The sequence below is a fragment of the Neodiprion virginianus genome, chromosome 5, assembly GCF_021901495.1.
Source record: "Neodiprion virginianus isolate iyNeoVirg1 chromosome 5, iyNeoVirg1.1, whole genome shotgun sequence".
In the NCBI taxonomy this organism is placed as follows: Eukaryota; Metazoa; Arthropoda; class Insecta; order Hymenoptera; family Diprionidae; genus Neodiprion; species Neodiprion virginianus.
This window is the reverse complement of record NC_060881.1, coordinates 28,781,425-28,803,769: the sequence shown is the minus strand read 5'-3', so window position 1 is coordinate 28,803,769 and position 22,345 is coordinate 28,781,425. Positions and strand designations below refer to the sequence as shown.

Sequence of the window (22,345 nt, the reverse complement as noted above, 5' to 3'; positions counted from 1 at the left end):
TTCTGCTGACAATGTTTTGTATTATTTTCACGCATAGTTTGGAAACCTGACTTTTCACTATGGAAAATTACATCGCGTCAACTTTTCCTGAACGTAACACGTATGTCACAATGCGCAATGGCAAAATTAGGAAAAACGTATTTTCGTCCTCGGAAGGATGATTGAGAAGTATCAGACATAATCTGCCCAACAAAATGTTGATAATGAAACTGAATAAAAATCAGTCAAAACTGTACGTGTAAAATCAACATGAACTTAGAAACCCAGGTGAATAAATGTTTGAAATAATAACAGTAAATAAAAAAGGGAAGCGGTACAAAGCAAAAAACGACTGTGATCTTGGAGTGAAAAATGCTGGTTATCATTCTTCACCATTTGCGCTTACATACCGACCATTATAATAAGTACGATAATTATTTAAAAATTCGGTTTAAAATTACAGGAATAGAGGTAAAGATCCGTTTGAATTTTTTTTACACCTCTCTTTTTTCCCTCTTCTTCCCGCTTTTGTTTTCGCATCTGACAATTATCGGTACGAAAACCCGGACGCGGCTAATCATCGGATTATCCTCGCGATTAGTTTTGCACCGCGTCTACCTTACCGGCGGGGCGACGGTGGCGGCTGTAATCCGGGGGACGAAGACTGAGATGAGAAGGGCAACAGATCTCGCGGCGGGCAGCTGTCAATCAACCGAGGGCTAGACTACCAATTTCTTCTCTCATAATTTGTAAGAATTCCTCAGGTGAAACGGCGCGGCATGGCGCAGCCTCATATGAACCGCAGCCGGAATCATTACGAAAAGGTAATTGCACCGATCACGGATCGCGGCTTTTCTATGTATTATTCGCCTCATTATAGTTCTGGGCATGTATCAACGGTTACATAATAACAATCTGCTATACAGTAATAACAATATGCGGTTGTGTGTGTGGGTGCGTAGAGAACACCCCGTGTAATCATGGGCTCCCCCTTTCCTCCATTATACATGCGTATAGAGACCGTCAGAAGTTGTATCCTATCCGATGCCACGCCAGATATCCTTTGTCTAATTATCTATTTATCTAATTAACTTTTACAGATCAGAAGCGATCCTCTTACCCGCAACATCTGACCGACCACTTCTGGGAATAACAGCTTTTTTTGGACTCAAATTATTCGACATTTTATGCGTATACGTGCCTGTTTGCATATTCAACGACTTTGATACTTTACACTCGAATAAAAAATGAATTCACAATCCATGAACCTGATCTGTGAATTTATAACACGTATTTCACCCACGGAACTACCTCGAAACTTGGGGCTTCTTTCCAGCCGGACGATGAACGTGCTTTCTGAATCTTTTTTTCTTCGCAATCTTTCCATTGTACGATAATTCATACATCCGTGAAAAGGACAAAGAATTCTTGGGAGTACCATAATCACGCATCTTAGTCTGCGATACCACAATTGTAATGGCGTACCACAAAATTGTAATCGTCCACTGCAACTGCGGTACCCAGTACAGACCATGGGTACATCCGACGATATTTCCTTATAATTCACCTTCAATGCGTTGACCGCAATCCATCTCCAACTACGAACAAAGGAACCATAAACAGCGATCAAGTCCGAGCCGAAAAGTCGAGGCTTCCGTTCAGGTTCCGCCAATCCTGCGAATTGAAACGTGATCGAACGTGACGGGGTACCAGCCATGAAATCTAGGCGATGCTTTCATCGGGTTGTTGTGACATGAGGCGGTGTTTATCCCTTGACGAAAATTTCGGACCTGTACAATGGACCGGACCGAGTGACCACTGTCCATTGTCCGGAATGGGAGATTGAGGCCTTCACGGGGCGTTGAACACGGTCCTAACCACGGGTTCCTTATCCTCCCTTCTTCCTTCCGTACAGCTTCGCAATCCCAGGGGGATCAGACTTCGTTTCATCCAATAAACCGTCAATATGTTTCCGACCACCGGGAAACTGGACGCAAAGTGATTGCATGATTCAGAAAAGGCCAGATCCCCGCTCCGGTTTCTCGATCCTCTCAAAGATTTATGGACTTCATTACGCTGATGATACTCGGAATGCCGATCGTTTCTTCCGGACTCGCACGTGTCGCCAGCTGGGATCCGAACCCTTTCGCACCGCGTTTCAGAGACGCTTATAACGTCCAGGAAAGTCGATTGAGATACGACGTACGAGTATTTAGACAGTACACGAATCAGGTTTCGGATTCTCCATCACACAGTTTCAGAGAATGTTTACAGTAATTGAAATTAACCGCAGACTCTGATCGATCTGCAGCCTTCAGATCAATTTCTAACTTTCTTGAGATGATCGATTTTTCGTAAGATCGAAAATCCACCTGACAAATAACTTTTACTCAATCGTATTTCGGGTAGGACTCTACGAGTTTTCTTTTACTACTGAGCCACATTTCCCCGTTTCCTTATTCGTTTGTGTCAACGTTACCAACTCCAAGAGAGAGCGATCAATGTGTATAAATGGTCGTTGAAGTGGTAGGTAAAGTATAATAGTTATAAGTATAAGTATGGTAACAGTTCTTGTCGTGTTGCTGGTCGAACGCGAACGATATCAGCAAATGACCGGCGAATTTCCTACCACGGAGGGTTGCGATGGTGATGGTGGTGGTGGTGGTGGTTAACAATTTTAGCGCAGACTACTACCGTTCCTCCGGTGTATATAAGACGTGGATTCTCTTACAGAGCTTACAAGCGACACGCAACTCGTTCCATCATCATTACCACTCCGCTGACTCAAAGTGCTCCGCATGTTGCTACTGCAGCCGCACCACGCCGATCACCCAACCCCATTCTTATCTTGCCGTAATCGCTGTATACAACATTTTGTTCCTTTATTTTCTCTTCTTCGCTTCTGTTTTACTCCACAAATCTACTATGCATCCGATAAAAGAAAAAATTTCTTCCAATAGCGATGTATTATTCTAAAATCAATCTCGAATTCGGACCGGTGAACCAATGACTTGTCGCTCATTTGGAACAATTGATTGCCATTGGAAAAAAAGGTCCTAAAATACCGTTGGAACTGCGCTTGGCAATCACTTCTCAAATCTTCTACTTCTTGGTACACCAATTTCGAGAGGAAAAAAAGCTTTTAGCGCGTTACGACTCAAGTCGTGACAGATCTTCGTTCGCTTTCACAGACATTAGACGACGTGGAAATTGTTCTAGAAATGCTTACAGGGCGTATGAAGTGCATACGGTCCTGAATAATGCAATCGGTCCATGCTGAAAGTGCAAAGTTTGTCTGTCTGGTTGTACGTAAATCGTTCCTGCCGATTCGCGAGACGTAACAAATTGCCAGTTACGTGTCTGATGCGTGAATATAGAGAGACGAGTCAATCGTGTACCCGAAAGTCTGCGCTGATACGATTTTATATGACAAATAAGAGATGAAAAATTGGAAGCAAGGAATGGGGAGAGAGAGATGTGAAGAGAGAATCAAATGAGCTCGTTTTGCGCACTCCGGCCTTAAAATGTAACGCCATTGGGCATGTGTTCAGAACACTGCAGGTAGGTGAATACCCATACTGCAATACGAACTAAAATGAACAATAAATAATGGCATGGGAATGCATAGGACGTAGTTCCGGGCTGACGGCTGCGCTAACATATTTTTCTGTTTTCGCTCTCTCCCTTTTTCTGTTTCCATCTTTCTCCTCCTCATTTTTTTTTTAAACATTCACATGCCAGTGATGCTCAATCCATGCAAATTGCTAAAGAAGGAGAAAAGAAGCTGCCGTAATATTTGCTCTGTTTTTCAGCCCATAATTATCGTTGTCTCAGTAATCGCATGCATCGAAACAACTGAGGCTGTACGGTAGATCAGCAATTGAAAGAAGAAGAAAAGTAGAATAAATAAATTGTAAAAAAAAGAAAAAAACGTGACGCAATCGTTTTGATTGAGTTTCAATGTCCTTGAAAAGATTTTGGACAAATGTGAAAATTTCCTGCACTTTTGCACGCCGGATTTAAGAACCTGTGATTTAGCGCGATGAAATTTGAGAACCATGTTGATATTTCTGCTACATACCCATGGTGGTAATTATTTCTAGCACGCAATTATAAGCGCGTAGCGCGTTGTGTCGCTTGTTCAACAGCATTGCAGCTCTTATAGACGCGGTGCACATCTATAATATACAGGTACAAGAGCTTGGAGAAGCGGGTATATATACAATGGTAAGTATATCGTATATAATGTAGTAGCTGTACACATATATGGACTGCACGCTGGGATATCGTTGCATCAGTTGCCTCCACTAGTTGCTGCAGCTGGTATATTTGATTGCGGGTTTACATTTCAAAACAATGATTTATCTAATTAACAATAAGTAGACTCATGTGATATTCCGCATATGTATGCGGAGATGCGGTTTTTTTTTTTTTTTTTTTTTTTTTTAACAAAGCTTTTGTTTCGTTCTTCGAACGTGTGTAGAAAACTGCAGATATTTTTTTCATGTATTGTAAATTATGTATAATATACAACTGCGGATGTGCGAGTTAGTTCGGAATCGAGAAATCAGATCGGCGAACAAAAGCCGCCGAGATAAAGAAAATGATCCTGTCAAGAATTTTTATTTACATTATACGTAATATGCACGGATAATTAATTATCCATTATTCATACCGAATGTAATGCTCGTTATTTGGTAATTATAATTCCGTCGGGAAAGAGAGAGAGAGAGACTCGCGGAGAGAAAAAGTACTTGTCAATTTTGCGGCATGGTTTTCATTCTCGGCAAGACTTTCGATTTCAAATTAACAGTGAATTGCATAATGTGTAACATAATTTGCGCAGAGTCAAACGAAAACTGATGGATTAAAAATTTCAAAATAAAAAAAAAAAAAAAAAAGTTACGCGCAAATCCTAAAAAATCGCAAATTTGGTTACGTTTGAGTATTTTCAATGTTTGTATTTACCGATAGTGACGTATAAAGAATGAATAAATTGTGTCAAAAACTTATTCACGCAGATATAACAATTATTCTAATGATAATCCGAGAAGACTTTTAAACTTTTATATAGTAATCTGCTTGTTCCTGAATTCCCAGGTGCTCCTTCTATCGGTAATTTTGTGTTTCACCTGTCCAGGTAAAAGTCCGTTCAGTTGGCAGTAGCTCCGTTAGATGGCAAAACCAGGTATATACCGAACGAGTATCTCCCTCGAGGCTAGCCTCTGCTGGGGAATCCGTATATTCCCTAACAGTGTAACACAACCGTGCGAAATTTACTCCGGCACGAACCGCTGAACGATTAAAAATTTTGCATTGAAAATGAATTTGAATTATGAAAAACGATAAAAAAAAAAAAAAAAAAAACGTAAATAAAAATAGAGAAGAATGAATTTTACTTTGAGAAATATAAATTTCAACAGCAAATGCACGATAGAAAAATTATATTAGTATTTGGTATTGGATCAGGCGACTGTTTATATTTAGTGAAATAGTTTGGATAAAGTGAAAGTTGTATGAACGATAAGAGAAGAAATTCTAACGACAAATGTTCCGAAGAAAGCATTAATGTTTATTTCATAGGAAGACTGATTCGGAAATTACTAACTAAACAGGATTAGATCAGTGATATTAATTGTTTTTGGTTACTTTGTGTCTTCGACAGAGTGGGCGAAAAATTTCCTACTACATTGATAGAAAAAAAAAAAAAAAACGAAAATTATATATAATACAAAAATTGACTGCTGAGAAATTTTCCGTTCCCGTCGTCGTTGCTGTATAATAGTATTATTGTATAAGAAGGAGGCAAACTTGGTCTTTTCGGACTGAGCGTAAGTTTGCAATACGAATCGTAGGTGAAGTCGAAGCCGAATATTGTATATACGTGAGGCGAAAAGACCGTTTCCTGCTTGTTGCACAGGATTCTTCACATAACAAGATTATGTTGCGCGTTTTTTCGCAAAGTACGAAATTGAGGTTAGGGTCGCGTAATGTCAGATTAGTTTACGGCAGCGCATGCGCATTGACTCCCAGGACTTGTAAGTGATCTTTTCTGCACTCCGCGCACGCGCATTCGCAGACTTACTCAATCTACACAGAAACTGGTACTTTGTGTACCGAAAACACTCATGAAAAAACGGGTAAAACATTCACTCGTTAAATGAATAATATGTTTGTTCAAGCGCGGAATTTCAGTTTGTTTAATTCCTTCCCTGCAATTCGCGTTGTGACCATCATCGACCATCGTCGATATCGGATATCGTGTTAGCGGTCAATCGGCGTATGTGATTCGTGTAGGGGTAGGTTTTGCCAATAAATAGTGTAAGGATACGGTGCGTGAGTGAATGATGCGTGCGTGCGTGGATGCGTGATGACATCGAGCGACACTGACCAGCTCAACTGGTTAACGTTGGATATACAATCGTTGTTTTCGGTCGCGTGCGTGAATCAGTGAGTTCACGATGCGTGCAGTCCGCTACCCGACTCCTCCCAAGACCCCTTTCGCTTTCTTAATACGTTTCGCGCGGTTGCTGCACGCCTCGCTATACTAATGTAGGTACATCCAGATACCATTTCCCTTGCCTTTCCTCTCATCTCCCCTATATTCAAGAGACTCGATGCACAATCGCGGAGTCTAAAGGTGCAGAATAGACTTTTTTGAACTATGGTTGTCGAAAAACATCGGCTTTTTTTTGTCAATTTTTTATTCGATTTCAAATCACGCATATGTGAGTTTTGGAGATCCGAGTCATTGATGAAATATATAGCAATCAATTAAGAAATAAAAACTATGTGTACATAGGTGTATACGTTACACCCACGAAGAGAGAAAGGGACAGATGAGAATGAGACACTGGGTGGCATGCAACATTCCGTGGTACCTGATGCAATTCCCTGACCAATGCCACACTGTTCAATAATCCATTACCATGCTGTATATAAGGTCCCTGTATATACATATAAATCGAAGAGGGGGAGAATCCCCAATATCCTGTATTGCCGATAAAACGCCTGGACCTCGCATGCTTCCGAGGCGTTACCATCGTATGAAATAATAAATAGAATGTGTAACGTATACTATGCATTTGAGTGTGAGTAACCAAATAAATAAATATACATGCATGTATACTTATGCATTGTGTATAATTCCTACCCTACGACTCTGTTGAATAGCTTTCAATATTGTAAGATTTTTCAACTCACGTATCATGGATCCAGCGATGAATTTTGGTAAAAACTGCACGTCTTTTTTTCAATTGCTGAGACGTTAACAAGCACTAGGCTCTAAGTTTTTAAAGAATGATTGCTAATATTTGATTTTCTTCATTTCATTGCACAAAGATTCTTTTTCAGTTTTGTAGTTTCTATTGATATTAATCTCCAACAACAGCATGCTTAGACTTTGAAATATTATGTAATAAGAAAAACTTGAATCTTATTCAGTGGGGATGAACTGTTTGAAAATCGTTCAAAATTTGACATTCTTCGAGTACAAATAGTCAAGTATAGCTTGCTTGCCAAGTGTTAGAAAAATTGTTCTACTTTATACAAGTGTGAACGAAATGGCAAGAAAAAAAGAGAGAAAAGAAGTTAACCAAAGGTGAAGAAAACCAATAATTTCTACCATTTTTGATTTATCTGCAGTGCCGTAAACACATCGGTAATACCCAATGGTAGGTACTGTACCTATACGTATATATATACCTACTGTACACTAGTAGCGTTCGAGATAATCCGTGCTGCATGTTGGGTTCTATGTACTACGGTGCCGGATAATCTATATTTATATAAGTGCTATCGCTGTATAGTCGCTATTGCTTGTACTGGTATAATCGTATATCTGATAAATACCACGCGAGGCGCAAATGGCGATAAGAGAATTGTGATCTATGAAGATAAGTAAGCAACGAAAGTAGTTGAGCGGATATAAGTGACCCACACATCGGTAGAAACGTCACACGTATACGAAAAGCACAGTATTCGTGTCTGAATGCATGAACTTCAGGAAGCCAAACCTGCACCCTCTGAGTTTCGGGACAAAGTGATATTCAATTCGTTCGATCTCATTCAATTACCTGTATACCATGTATGTGATATCAATGAAGGAATAAACGGAGCTGTATATTCACCTTTAATAATAACCTGGACAACAAACGTATACCCAGCAATAAACTTTTTTTTTCAAAAATAATTCGCCCGGCATAGTCTGCGCTTACTCGTGGTCTACCCTCCATATCGATTCGAACTACCAGCTGGTGTTTTTGTGACCAGCCAAGTGTTAAGTTGACTGCAAAGTGGCACCGCCGTACGAAATCTCTTTTACCTCACGCATATCATTAAGTGCCAGAAGAAAATTGTTTAACCCGGACGGTAATATGCGTGTGCCGCATGAAAACTGCATAGCGTTAAAGTTACAGAAACCGTTGACTCCAACAGAAACCTGAAGGCACTTCAACAGGAGGAGGACGTTTAGATAAGAAACTAATTCATTCAAGGATTTTTTTACAACATCGAGAAACAAACTCTCCACTTCAGCCAAACTAAATCTCGAGTCGTTTAAACTATTTGCATGGTAAAATGATGGAACCGATGCAAAATGCACACATCTCGAAGCTCAGCTTTGTCTCATTCAGAGAAACAATTAGAATCCTCCTTTATTGATCAATGGATGTTCCAACGAGTCCTCCATCCTCTTGAACTAGAAAATTGTTCGTTTCTGCATTGGCGAATTATGTCCGTGTTTTTTTTCAATGAATCTGATCATTTAAAGAAGATTGAGTCGAGCAGGACATCTATGATCCAGGGTAACATGGTTGCGACTGATGAAACTAGATAGAAATTGCTAAGGAGACGATGGAATGAAGGTTCGATGAAATCCGGTGTCATTGATGGTGGTGTTGAACTGTGACGTTTGTACTTAGCGGAAGATGGAAGGATATGACCAAAAATGATGCGGTAAAAATAGCCCCAAGACATGGCAAGACAGATCGATAGCACGACAACTCTGCAGCTTCCGCACAGTGCCCGTATACATATCAGTCGAAAGAAAACCATCCGACAAATGTGATGCGGAAAAAGAGATGCCCCGAAGAAAGTGGGAGGTTGGTTAAACAAAAATGAAAGAATAATCGAGGGTTGACACCGAGGGTTCTAGTCGTAGTTGCGACGCAACGCGGTTCGGCGATAGCAATCGCGTTGAGGGAGTGTGGCGCTTGGCCTTCTCATAGCGAGTCGGTTATAGCCGGCAGTAAAGGTACACAGAGAAAGCGCCATGCTGGTTTCGTGATTGGCCGGGTCGGCGTCGACCGGGGCGTGTCGATCGCGGGGCGCTACGTCGGAAGGGCGCCTCCTGGAGCGGCGCTCGTCGTTCGGCCCGAGCTCGATTATTAAGACCCTCCACCACTACCACGGCCACCGCCACCACCACCAGCACCGCCGGTTCCACCGCTACCGCCGCATCCTTCAGCGCGCGCGGCGCTTTCGTGCCGGTGCTCGTGCCTCGGCAGCCAGACAGACTCCTGGAGTCGAGGTCTTGACCGGACTGGATACACCGCTGCAGTTGCGTCCGACCGCGACGAGCCCACGTTCGCAGCTGCCGGCCGCCGCATGGTTTCGGTTCTCCGATCCGCTGCCGTGAATTATTGCCGTGCAGACAGTGACACTACCACTTCTTTCCAACTATCCATTAATGGGTCTCCGACCATTTCGGTCCGAAATTCGCGGTGGTCATGTTCGACGAGCAACGTGTCAAGTGACTAATCGAAAGGCATCTTACCGCTACCTTACTTTGCAGACTGTGGTGGACCGTGGAAGTGACGAACAGTGATACGGGTTATCAGTTTTTTGTGAGAGTGACCAGTGAGACGTTGTATGTTCACCGCAGGACGGTTCGACGTTAGTGATTTTACCCAGCGTTCACGGTGATGAACTTTTTAGTGCACGTGGAGAGATTTTGAAACGTTTTGTCGTAATCGTGATCCTCGGGTTTCGAACATCGACCAGTGTCGACGACGGTGAACAAGTGCTCCAGTTACTCAGGGCTTGTGAACACGGTGGACCGTGTCAAAAATCACCAAGTAAAACTATCCTTGATCAATGGTCAGGCGTTGAACGAAGTCATGTGCAAATTTTCAGGATAGTGATTAAGCTAATGATCAAATGGAATAGACAAGTTTTCAACGAGGTGGTTGCAGTTTAGTGGCAGTTCATGACAGTGAATAACCGAAGTAAGGACTGTGATGGTTTTGTTCTTCCATCGTGAAATGAGACCGTACTAAAATGGATACGCGGTGTATGATTTGAGGATTTTCAGACAAAAACTTTCGCATACGTAAGGTGATAAGTAAGAAGAACTGTGCGATTACCAGTGACAGCGTAGTAGACAGTGTCGTTAAGTGAAATATACAACAACAAAACTGCAGGGAGCGAGTCCGTCCGAGGTGGTATAAGTCACGATGCACCCCTTGAGAGGGTGAAGGAACCTGTTCGTTCGGGAAGCCTTGACAAGAGGAGAGCGAAGCTAGGTTGAAATTGTCGAAGGAAGAACGGTCGTCAAGCGACGGTACGAAGTGGTGAATCGGAAACGGGAACCGGCAGAAAATTGCAGCGATCCCCACAGCGCCGTCATCGTCAGGAGGTGCAGGTCGGGGCCGTCGAGGATGACGTAGCCCGGGGGTGGCCGAGCCAGGGAAACAGTGCGACCCCGGTCCGCACCCTGTACGCGCTGGACAGAAGCGCGGCAGGGCTGGGGGTGGTCGGTGGAGTCGGTGGAGTCGGGATCGGCCCCGGGGTGGTCGGCATCTGCGGCCCGGGATCCGGAACGATCACGCCGACGGACTACGTCACCGCGGGATGCTACCCACCACCGGGCTCGACGCTTTCCTTGAGCGCCGTGCACCCCCAGCCCTCCACCGTCGTCGTTGACCAAGCGATGACGCCCACATCGGCGCCGGCACCAACCTCGGTCGCGGGGCCGAACAACCCCGTCGCCATGAGCCAGCTGGGGACGGTTTACGCGACCAAACGCCGCCGGAGAAACGGAAAAAGGTAAGAAGGCCATCTGATTCGTAATTATTGAGCGTCTGCGTGTAGTGGTCAGCCTCCGAATTCGGTACCCGAAACTTTTATCGCTGGGAATACCTGACTCTGGAGAGTTTTGAACTGTTATCCGCCATCGATAGTCCCCAAACTTACTCTTCGAGGTATGGGGACGGCTGCCAAGATTTTAGAGAGATCGTCTTTTCCATGGTGAAACGATTGAACGTACCGCTTCAATTCATGTTACTGCACAGAAGCTGAAATGAGAAACGAATCCGAATTCTCTGATAATTTTTGTGGTATTCCGAATTACATTGGGTTGTGTCGGCGAGCAGTTCAAAATCGGACTTCTAACCACTGGCGATGAACGTCGGACTCTTTCTCTCGAGTATTTTGGCGATTTCTGTTAAGCTTCGACGTTTCTCTTATCTTGAACATCCGCAACTCTGATATAGTGGCTGCCAATGATCGTTGATACTTTTCAAAGCGTCTTCGTTATAGTTCTTTGGCATGCAATAATTCTAATTAAGAGATATCAGGTCCAGTGATAACGAAGTACTTTGATACACCACCTACGAAACACTGGGTTTTAACGTCTCTTTTAGCGTCATAAGTCCAGAGTCAGAGGTATTAACAATTCATCGCTACTCTGATTCACTCCCAAAGGTATAGTGTAGATCCCATCAAGATATGAATATGAGGTACAGTCGTAACACCAAACTCAGTAATTGTTGGCTAGTACTCCTAACCGTAAAACAAATAGCCAGGTACTCACATGACAGCAGAGTAACTTGCGATCTGTTCCATATTGTAGAAGATATAGAAAGTGAGGGTAACACATTGAAAACTGATCGAAACGTTGATTAAATTATGATTCAGGATGTATGAAATAGCGATGGAAGAACCGTGAAGATCAAGTTCGACTCGGACAGCCATATGTATATGCCATGTACACACTGCAACGCTACTCCATTCACAACCGATGAACAGTAACGACGTCATATGATCATGGGTGAACCGTACCTACGAGAATGGAGTAAAACAACGGTAATACGCGTGTTAAATATTGAGCAGTTGACTAGTCGTTACCTCGGCGAGTTGCGCGAGGTGAAATACCCAGTCGCAGAAAATGTCGAGTTCAGTTCAGCGACTCGTTTTCACGTAAATAATTCAGAGATCCGACGAGCAAGTCGAGGCTTCGCGGCCGGCTGGTCGGCTAAACACCTTGAAGGGCCCCGGGCGCTACGGCGCTTTAAAGTGGCTACGGCAAATAAAATCTCTACAGACGGAGTCCCAGCCCCGTTTTTGAGCCACCATTCTACCCTCGTAAACATTATTACTTATTTAACATGAAGAAGAATATTTGCACTGGTACTCGAGGCCGGTTAAACTGCTGCACTGCAATCAGCTGGGTACGTTTAAATAGAGTTGACTTGAGACCCCTGGCTTGACGGACTTAACCACTTGATCAGGGAGGGTTCGTTACTTATTCATACTCGCGTTTACCGCCGTTAATGTACACCGACGCTAGTCCATCTGTCACCAAAAGGTGTTGCTCGTTTAACGGTGGAGTCACGAGCAGTTTGCATGTGCTGGATGTATTAATATGCATGACTATGACTTCCATATCGAATTTGATACACAAACTTCCACACGCATAATCTAACTCCACTATCTTTTCGATGACCGCATTTGATTGACTCCAATTTATTCATCAGACGCAATGCTCAGCTCAAGATTCGGAGAAATGTGACCACATATTTTCAGGGTATTAACGCGTTAAGACTACGAAAATCAAAAACCTCACTCACCCTTCCTGCATAGGATCCAACAGAAGTTGGATGACTCTGTATTCGTTCCGGCGGTGCGAACTTCAGAACCTGTCGAGACAATGTAAAACAATTTCATTAGCAGTCGTATCAGTAAAATAAGAGTCTTTGTAGAAATGAAAAATCTTCTGGAACCAGTGAGTTTGGCAAAATGACTCCTGGCTCTAAAATACTTAGCCAACAACTTCAACTCGCTCACTAGGTTGAACATTTAGTAATTAGTCGATAAGGAAAGCTAATGGTGAAATAGATTCGTGGACGTGTAGAGCATGGCAGATTTTTGATAGCGGTGTAATATTTTTTCACCAGTAATCAGTGGACGATGGAATTATCATTGAGGGTTGTTACGTGCAGCGCACGCAGCTGGAGAGTAACTGACGTGAGCTGGCAGTGACGAAGCGGCGGCTTCATTGCCGAGACGTGGAAAAATAAGAGCTGCACGTATACTCGCGGTAGGTATTACACCTGAAGATTGAATCTCTTTAAGAGAGTTTGATCACGTAACGACCGTGCTCACAGAATAGGCTGAAATTCAAACGCAGTTCCCACTGTATACACGGCTACGTAAGGCACCATTATTCGTTCAGCACAGACCATTCCATGGCAATCAGACCCATCACGATCAGATGCCGAGTATATCAGGCATGATTCTGATGTCGAGAAAATGATGTTATGACTTTTTGATAAGTTGACAGAACACGGTTAGCACTTGGGTCATTTTTTAGAAAATCAATAAAGTGCTTCAAGATATAACCGAATCTTTACCAGGTGGTTTAACCTCCTTGACCGCAGTGTCAGCTTGTAAGGTTTGAAAGCAACGTAAGATTATTTTGCGAGGTGCTTTACGAAATTCATCTTCTTCGCCCGACTGTCCCAAAAGTATGCCGAGAGATTGTTGAGCTGAAGATTGCAACAAGAGAAAACCGAAAAGGGTGTGTTCGTAAAATGAATAGAGTTGAAAACACCTATCCAAAAAATAGTAATCCTAATGGATGTTTTTACGCGGCGATTCTTCGGTGCCGAGAATAATATACAAGAGGCTCTTTAAGCACCGTCTAAGAACATGTTTAAGCGGGTATATAGCTAGGCATATTTTTTCGCGTCTATTATATACGTATGAGCCAAAGTGTTTTGCCCTTAGGGCGAGCGTCGTCGACCGGCTGGTTCAGGTTAGGGATTCCATTGACGGAGTGCAGGCGGCATGCCTACCGGAAAAATCCGTCAGTAATGATCGCAGGGAATTAAGGTGAATCGCCAAAATGTTTTGACCACGCGGAGAAGAAGATGACTCGTATTACGTTCGGGTTCAATTCGTGGATTTTATTACTATACTAGCAAAATATAACCTCCCCTGGATTACTCGAGGAAAATTCGCGCAACGCAAATACTCACACCAAGTCCGAGTCCATCGAGTAAGATGCGGCTGGTCGTTTCCCTAAATTTTACGAAGTTTCGTAGAAGGCCGTTGAGGCGCTGCTTGCACCGCTCGGCTAATGACACCAGCTTCTATAATTTGGGAGTTTTTGAGCGAACAGCCAAATTGCCATGCCGGTGAGGGGAGGAATCACTGTTATTACCAGATCCCCGTATAGTCAGTCGAAGCTGATTATACTTCAGACCTTAGACTCTCTTCTGACTTTCCACTTCGGGATTTAGACTCGAAAAATGTCTACTCGCATCTCACTCGTCATCCCGAACCTTCACTCTAACTTGGACAGCTACGCGTCAACGCGTCCGTCATCTCAAACACCGATTTCCTATCTTACAGCGATCCAACTGTCATCTATTCCGTTATGCGTTTATCAATCCCAGTCGACGTCAGTCATGAAACCAGATTTCCTCAGGCAAGAAAATTAGGAAATTAAATCCCTTAGTATCAGGGATTTCCTCGCAAGTTTTCCCGCAATCGTCTACTCGAATCGTCGTTCAAGTTCGCTTTGTACTTGAACGAGTCGAGTCGCACATACCGAATGTCCCTCACTTTTTCTATCTTTTTTCCGAGTCTCCGGCAGTCGCAGCTCTCCTTTTCTGAATCTCCTCTCGGACTTTACAAGCAGCTATGGAAGCGAGCTCCGTGTGTGTTTAACCATTCAATAATTCATCCCGCCATTCATCACGAGTCGAGCGTGAAATTTATCTTATTTTTATGTATTGGTTAACGCGGGGGTTTCCCCCGCCCCCAACCACCTCCCACCACCGCAACGTCCATGCATCATTCCCTTATTACCACAGTTTGTTTAGTCCTGAAATCCTTCTCCTTTTTGTCGTTTTTTTCTCATTGGATTTGTACGTTTATTTCTCCCGGGGATTCAAAGATGGGAAGACAGAAGTCAGGCGAATTTGTGGATCAAAAAAATGACGGTAAGCGTAAAGTTACGAAATCGTGAAATCCTCCAATATCAACCTGGCCAAACATCATTGGACGTGGAAACTTGGTCAAAGATCACATTTCTAAACGAACCTATCCTCGTGCACCAAAATGTGTAGAATAATTTCTCGGCAAGATTAGTATCGTCGGTTAAATTGGTGGAGGGATCGTGCGCGCGTGTGGCCACGCTCCGGCTTAAATTGGGGCTTTGTTAGAGGCTAGCTTGTGTGGACGCGATATGGTGGGCAGTGTAATAAACATCCGTTACCCTTGTATTCCCCGCATGAGACCGCAGTCATAAACGCATAAACGCATAAAGCGGTACGTACCTACCTACCTACCAGCTCTCTATAACCCGGCACCTACACTTATGTAAGTTATATCCATTGCATGTACTTCACAGTGAATTCAACGCCGTTGCAGAACAGAGTGTAGCAGCAGCAGCAGCAGCAGCTACGGCATTTGGTGCGGACTGACGAAGTCGAGTCCTCGGTCCCTTGATCAGGAAACTTTAGCCGCAGACCTCACTTCCGGTTTATTCCCAGAGTTTTTCTCTTTCACTGTCATTAGGTATTGTATCCTACGTCACACCGTGCTGTCCCTAATTCCTTTCACCTTTTCTCCCATATACATCCATCTCTCTCGCAGTATACCTTTTTGTTTTTTGTTCGTTAAAAATTATAGTCCAACTTAATAGTAAGGATTAATATCAACGGTATCATTCTTCAATTTCTATCGATTCGTTGAGAATCGTTCTCATTTAGCCACATTATACCTAAGTGCCAGTGTGTAAAATGGGAATGAGACAGAGGTAAAAGGAACAGGGTAATAATGAAAATTCTTATCTCGAGGATATTATATATACTCGCTGATGAATAATTCATGAGTAAGTGTATCATATACCTATATTTGTATAAGAGTACGGTGATTTACTTACGCGTTTTATTAATTGCCTGTTCTCGTTTCGCTGTAGCAACGCCGTAGATTATTCCTCATACACATTACGGCGATGTTTCCCTCGCGATGATAGTTGCGGTACCATGATATAGGTACGCGTAAGTACATGCTACGTGTTTACACCTCGTTTTTGTTAAAGATGGTATCGAAGTTTGATAAGAGAAATAAATTTTCTCCAATTTCCACAGCCCACTTTCATCACGTTCAAAAAAACTTTCTCGCATCACGCATTTGGATGAAAAGTAATGGTATAAAATACAAGATTCTTCCATCCCTTACATCACAGCTGTCACGGAATCGAGTCCAACGAACGTTTGATCGTCGATTTCGGTCAACCAGATCCGGAGATATGCCGCTTTGAGTTTAAAATTAGCGCGAGTCGCGCAATTGGCGTTGCGACGCGAATGAGCGAGTAGCGTCTAGTCGCGCTATTCCTCCCACTTCAAATTCAATTATCTCGGGTCCAGGTTGTCCAAATTTGATGAAAGAGGACTCGTTGAGTTCGTCGCAATATCGGCGCTAACACTAAGAAACTAAAAAAACATTCTCTGGTACTGAATTAAAGGTGATTCCTAATGGTAAAGGTCTGTTTCAAAATAGGAACTCCATACATTGTACGTTGGGCACGTACCGGTACGCGATGCGATGTTTTTCGTGCTCATGTGTACAAAGGACACATCATCGGACATGCACGCCCGCTAATTGATTAGGGAATAAAGTTAGCGTCAAACGACGAGTTGACAGAAAGCTCGCTCTCCATAAGGTAGGAAATACCGTTCACGCTATCTGTCACAGGAATTGCTCGTAAACTATAGAAGATACGGCAAAGTCTATACCGGCTAAGTGTGCCTTCAGGTAGTACGTGGGCTGGTCGGTGGTTGGGTAAAGATTATGAGCGTACGCTTGGGCAGACTAGGTACCTGCAGTTTTATGGCAATCAGCTACCGAACGGAGCGAACCCCCACCACGCGTTGATTAAACCGTAAAATGTTTCGACGCGGTTGCGTTGCGAAATGAAAAATCCCATACGTACGATATAAGAGAGTTGGATGAGCTCTTGACGGTTGATACGAGTGAAAACTTGGCATAAGTTACACGGTGAACCAGAGTTCCTCGTCAGATTTCGTATTCCATTCAAACTCGAATGAGAAAATGATATTTCGCTCTTGCTGTTCTCACGCAGATCGTGGGTAATTCTTAAGTGAAGAGGATTTATGGAGAAGAGGTATAGCATATTAAAGAAGACGCGAATTTGGAGTAATGCCTCGTCGAGTCCTATCATGGCCACTGCTATAGCCAGCAGCCGTGGATAACGTATTGATGAGAAAGCGGACGCGATGAGTAGGTATGATAGATTTCTATTTATCGCAAGACAAGTCGTCAAAACCGACGTGTTCCACATACGTCAACCGCTTGTCATGCGTACGCGCGTAATTGTTAGTTAATACAAGTGACAGGTAACAATAAGCCGATTAATTAATGGTTAGATTAATATTAATAGCGTGTTTACTCAACTTGGCTTTATGTATGTCTTGTACTGCGCCCCGAGCGAGACTCACAAGTAGCAGCGCTAGACCGAGAAACTGTGAAGGTATGAAGTAGGTACCTTGACCGTTCGCACGCATATTGTACTGCGATACGTGTAATAACTCGGCTGCAGCTTCAAGATCTCTCGGATTTGACGTAAGTCACCGGACGTTTCATGTGATATTTGAAAATATTGGAAACGTGAAACGTGCACGATTCAACGGACAAATGTCATTCTATAATACTAGAAAAGAGACTGGATATTGGTTCCCACGGATTTCTGGACCGTACAAAGTTTCTGGCGGGCTCAGTTTCCAGACAACTGAGTTTCAGAAGGTGAAATCTACTCTTAAGCGTAGTTTGGATGAGGTATAATGGTTTAGGAACCAAGAGTGCCAAACACATCGTGCGGAAATCACAGTATTGTTTAAGCCTTGACCCTAATTTCGAGCCTTTGAGGGAACTCATCAACATCTGTAAGAAGACCAAATGAAGTTCGTCATGATTTCCGCGGTAAAAAATAAAGACTTTTCATACCAAGATACCAAGTAACGTTCTGAACTCAAAGTAGCTAAGCCGACGCAGGGTTGCGATGGGAGTGAAGGTATCAGTTAATTTTGCGGGATTTGCATTTCAAAAATGTAGGATTAGGCGTTGCACGCATCGTGGAAAAGAAATGCTGTTGCAGGCACAGAGCGGGCAGTTTGCTAGGGGCGGAGCGGTTCGAGGCTAGTAAATACAGGGTTTCCTGCTTCTTCGTTTCTCAACATTCGGGGCCGAACCTCCAGCAGCGCCATCCGCGAGGCTCACACCGAGTACCAAGGTTCACCGAACCCCGAGCATCACCCCTAACCGCGATTCCCGGAGTTCAACGTTCAATTCGAATCGCGGGCATTGTGTGGTCCCATTCTGATTCCTCCGATAAAAATTCTCCAAATCTTTACGTCCTCAAACATGACCTCGGGGCTTCGTTGAATCTAACAGTACAGTGAACAGTCATCTTTTGAACTGAACGAAAGTTAATTGGAATGGCTCGATGGGTGCTTATAGGAGTCACTGGTACCCTGTTCGCCGAACTGTGTTGGGCACATGAAAGAAACTGCATGCCGCAGAAAAAGATGAGGGTATGAAAATGGATTGTGGACTTTACATCCCATGTGGTGAATATATGGATATCACTTCTTCGACGTCACATCTACATCAATTGTGGTAGATCTATCTGAGCATATTGTAAATCTTACTATCGGATTTGTAAATCTTGCCACAATTGCTGTAAGTTTAACTCCAAGAAAGTGCTTTGCATGTATTCGCCGCATGGGATGGAAAAGATCTGCAACACTTTTACATTCCGTGATAAGTTCATCGCGGATTCTTTTCCTCGGTTACACTCGGTCACTGCGAAGTGAAAGAGGGAGTTTGAGGTATGGAAGGCGCCTAGACGGACATACCGAAGTCGACTTGGTACAATGAGTACCGTGGCGACTCTCCTTGCCTCTTTCCTCTTTCCTCTTTCCTCTTTCCTCTTTGCTCCCTGTACGCCACGCATCGTCAGCCTGGCGTATGTGATTACCACGCCCAGTGGCTAGCTCCGAAGATTACACGTCTGTGCGAAAAACAGAGATAGGGAGAGGGTGAGGAGGAGAGGAGGAGAGGAGGAGAGGTCGGTGTGTGTAGGCAGAGCGAGGCATGTACGCCGCGCAACTCTGTTCATTTCGCATTACCTGGGGATCCGAGAGGATTGATCGAATACGGGAACGGGATACTCCGATACGCTCTAACCGAATAAAAGTGTTTTAGTCGCGGGACGGCGCGGTGCCGGAGCAAACAAGCCAAGCTTGTTGCATATCGGCTCAAAAAGGAATGAAAAATCCTAAAATGCAGGTTCAGTTTTCACTGGAATAATACAGAGGATCTGCGAAAAAGACAGAGAATAGAATAGAATGGAATAGGGTTTATTATTATCCATAACAATATTGAAGAAACTTAGAACCTAGGTACTGAAAGAACTTAAAGCTAAGTAAGATGAGAGAGAGAGAGAGAGAGAGAACAAGTCTGGGAACAATAACAGGCTTGCTTATATTTTTGAACAGTAATCACAAAGTCCAATTCAATCACTGAAAACGACTGAAAACCATGGTTGTGAAAAGTTGTAATAGTTTCATGAAAATAAATACCATCCAATGAATCAGCATCCAACTATTCGAACACCGATGATTATCAACGTTGTTGGAGGAATTCCGTGCGAATCCGACCAACGTCTGACCCTCACCGTTTCTGATATTGTTTAAAAAACTTTCTGCCATTGTCCCACCTTTTAAAAATTACCAAAAATTTTTTCAGATTTTTTATTCAACTGCTCAATTATTTGTTAATATTTAAAGTGATTTTAAAAAGGACCTTTATTGAAATTCTCAACAAATTTTCAGAAGCTGCATTTTCTATTCCAAATTTTTCAGCGCCTTCAATTTTTTTAGTCAGCTAAAAAAACATTGTTTGCACGGTATGAAAGTTCCCAAAAAATTCTCAAAACTGTTATTTTTCACTTAGATTAAAGAATTGGGACAATTAGAGGAAAAATTTGGAAAAAAAAATCAAAAATAACGGTTCGGGTCAAACTTTGTTTGAATTCGCATGGAATTTCCTGTTTATAAGTAATCCTTCCGTGCTGCCAAAAATTACTTCATCTCTTGGGCACTATTTTTGAAACTCGTTGCCGCAGTCGAGCCAGTCAGTGCGTGATATTAATTAACCGTACACGGTTAGAAAAAAAAAAAAAAAAACATGTCCCAGTAAATCCACCAAAAGTTTTCGATCGATTTAACTATTTTCAACATATTATTTACCGAAGAAAAAAGTATGAATTGCAAATTAAATGTTGACGCGACAGTCCAAATGTTAAAATTAGAAAATTTTGTGTCGCATTTAATAACAGAAATATAACAAACAACACAAATGCAAAGTGGATCTGTCGGGACATTGCATATAGTTAAAAATTTTCAACAGTGTAAAAATTGACCGGTACGTAAGTTCGACCCTTGAAATAACCGGCTGTGAGAAAATTGGTGAGGGGCGAATTGCACCGAGTTGTTAGGCAATGTAAGTAAAATTGGTGCGTTCGCCAATCGCGAGCGTTCAACAGCACTTCGAATGTTGTACCTAGTATTGAGCTTAATTCGCACATTCACAGGTGCGTGCCACTAGAGACGTTAGAAATGATCCAATAGCAAGGCAAAGTTGAAATTATGCGGCAACAGCTGCGGCGATAAATTTTCAACCGAGATCAATTTAGTGATTTTTTTTCTTCTTCTACTTTTCTATCAATTTAACGATCTATTAGGTATAAAAAGTCAACCATTATTTTGTAACGAGCTTAGGGAATGTATATATATATATATATACATACATACACGATTTAAATCAGACTGACAATTTCCCTCTTATAACTGACGAAAAAATTTATATACATTATAAATAATGTTTCACTCATTACCGGATGCATAAATTATGCCTCCGTGATTAGTTTTTTTTCTATATTTCTTTCTTTCTTTCTTTCTCCGGCATCCCTTCCAGCATGCCTCCGGTAACAGCGCAGTGCTCAAAGCCACGCGATATTTTTTCCCCAAACATTTAACTGGCCTAAAATCTAAACTCCTCGTTTGTAAGAAGAAACGAAAAACTTGCCGGAAGCTCGTCGAAGCTCAAAGTTTAATTGCTCGACACTCGGCTCGTAATTGCGTCAAATTTCATCCGTTAAAAGTTACCCCGACGATCCCTGAATCCCATGAAAAAAAATAGGGCTGGGCAGGTGATAGATTAAACCATTCCCACACGATTAGCTAACCACGAATATTTTCACTTCTGTCACCACCGGGAGAAATTGACGTCTCAAGATCGTGAAGAGATCTTCAAATTTTATTACATTTGAGGCGAACATCAAACGGTAAGTTGAATTAATTGCCTTGTTTCGTTATCGGACTTTTACCCCGTGTAAATATTGCCTCCCCCTCACCCCCAACCCCCTTTTTTTTTGTTGTTGTTGTTTTTTCATTATCCCGTTGTAACTTAATTTTTCTCCAATTGGCGAAACGATTGTGCGCGTATTTTAATACCCGACGATATTTAAATACGTTCAACATTCCTAATCCCCGATAGTTTATTTCAAATGGGGAAAAATCACGTGTGATTCTTTTTTCTCCGTCTTCGAACCGAGCGTAGAAACGAATTGCTTCCATACCATTTTATATGGCCAATACATCAATTTACCCACGTAAATCGTGGACACAAATTACAGACATTACGTTTCCTCATTTGAGCGTGTTAAACTCGTTCGAACGAGGATTTCTTCGTTTCGGGGATTCGTTTATTTTCGATTGTATATAACAATAAACCAATAATAATTACAGCTGTCGATCGTATTCTTACAGCGTTTCTCAGGCCTAACGATTCTCGTTTAGGCGTACAATAATTGGTGTACACGTCAAGTTTTACGACTCGGTTAAAAAAATGTGTGATCAAATGTGAAAACAGACTTACAAAATCGATTATTGAATACTGTATAAAAAATAACGAAAATTCGTCGTTACGATTGTTTCTCAAATTTGTTCACACACTGAGAAAAATTTCATTTCTTAGTAGCAGCTGGAAAAAT

The 22,345-nt window shown here is 42.6% G+C and overlaps 1 protein-coding gene across 7 annotated transcripts in view; it reads left to right on the top strand.

The window, feature by feature from the left end:
- Positions 1-9,431: 9,431 nt before the first annotated feature.
- The window catches only part of LOC124304684 (neuronal PAS domain-containing protein 1), a 130,668-nt gene continuing 117,754 nt past the window's right edge, over positions 9,432-22,345 (top strand). For 2 of the 7 annotated variants that reach the window (XM_046763213.1, XM_046763212.1), the window contains exon 1: positions 9,436-11,025. In XM_046763213.1, coding sequence (XP_046619169.1) covers positions 10,910-11,025 — 116 coding nt within the window. In that variant the 5' untranslated portion in view covers positions 9,436-10,909. Of the gene's footprint in view, positions 11,026-22,345 lie in introns of all 7 variants that reach the window. The other 5 variants (XM_046763214.1, XR_006908248.1, XR_006908247.1 and 2 more) reach the window with 5 other exon arrangements.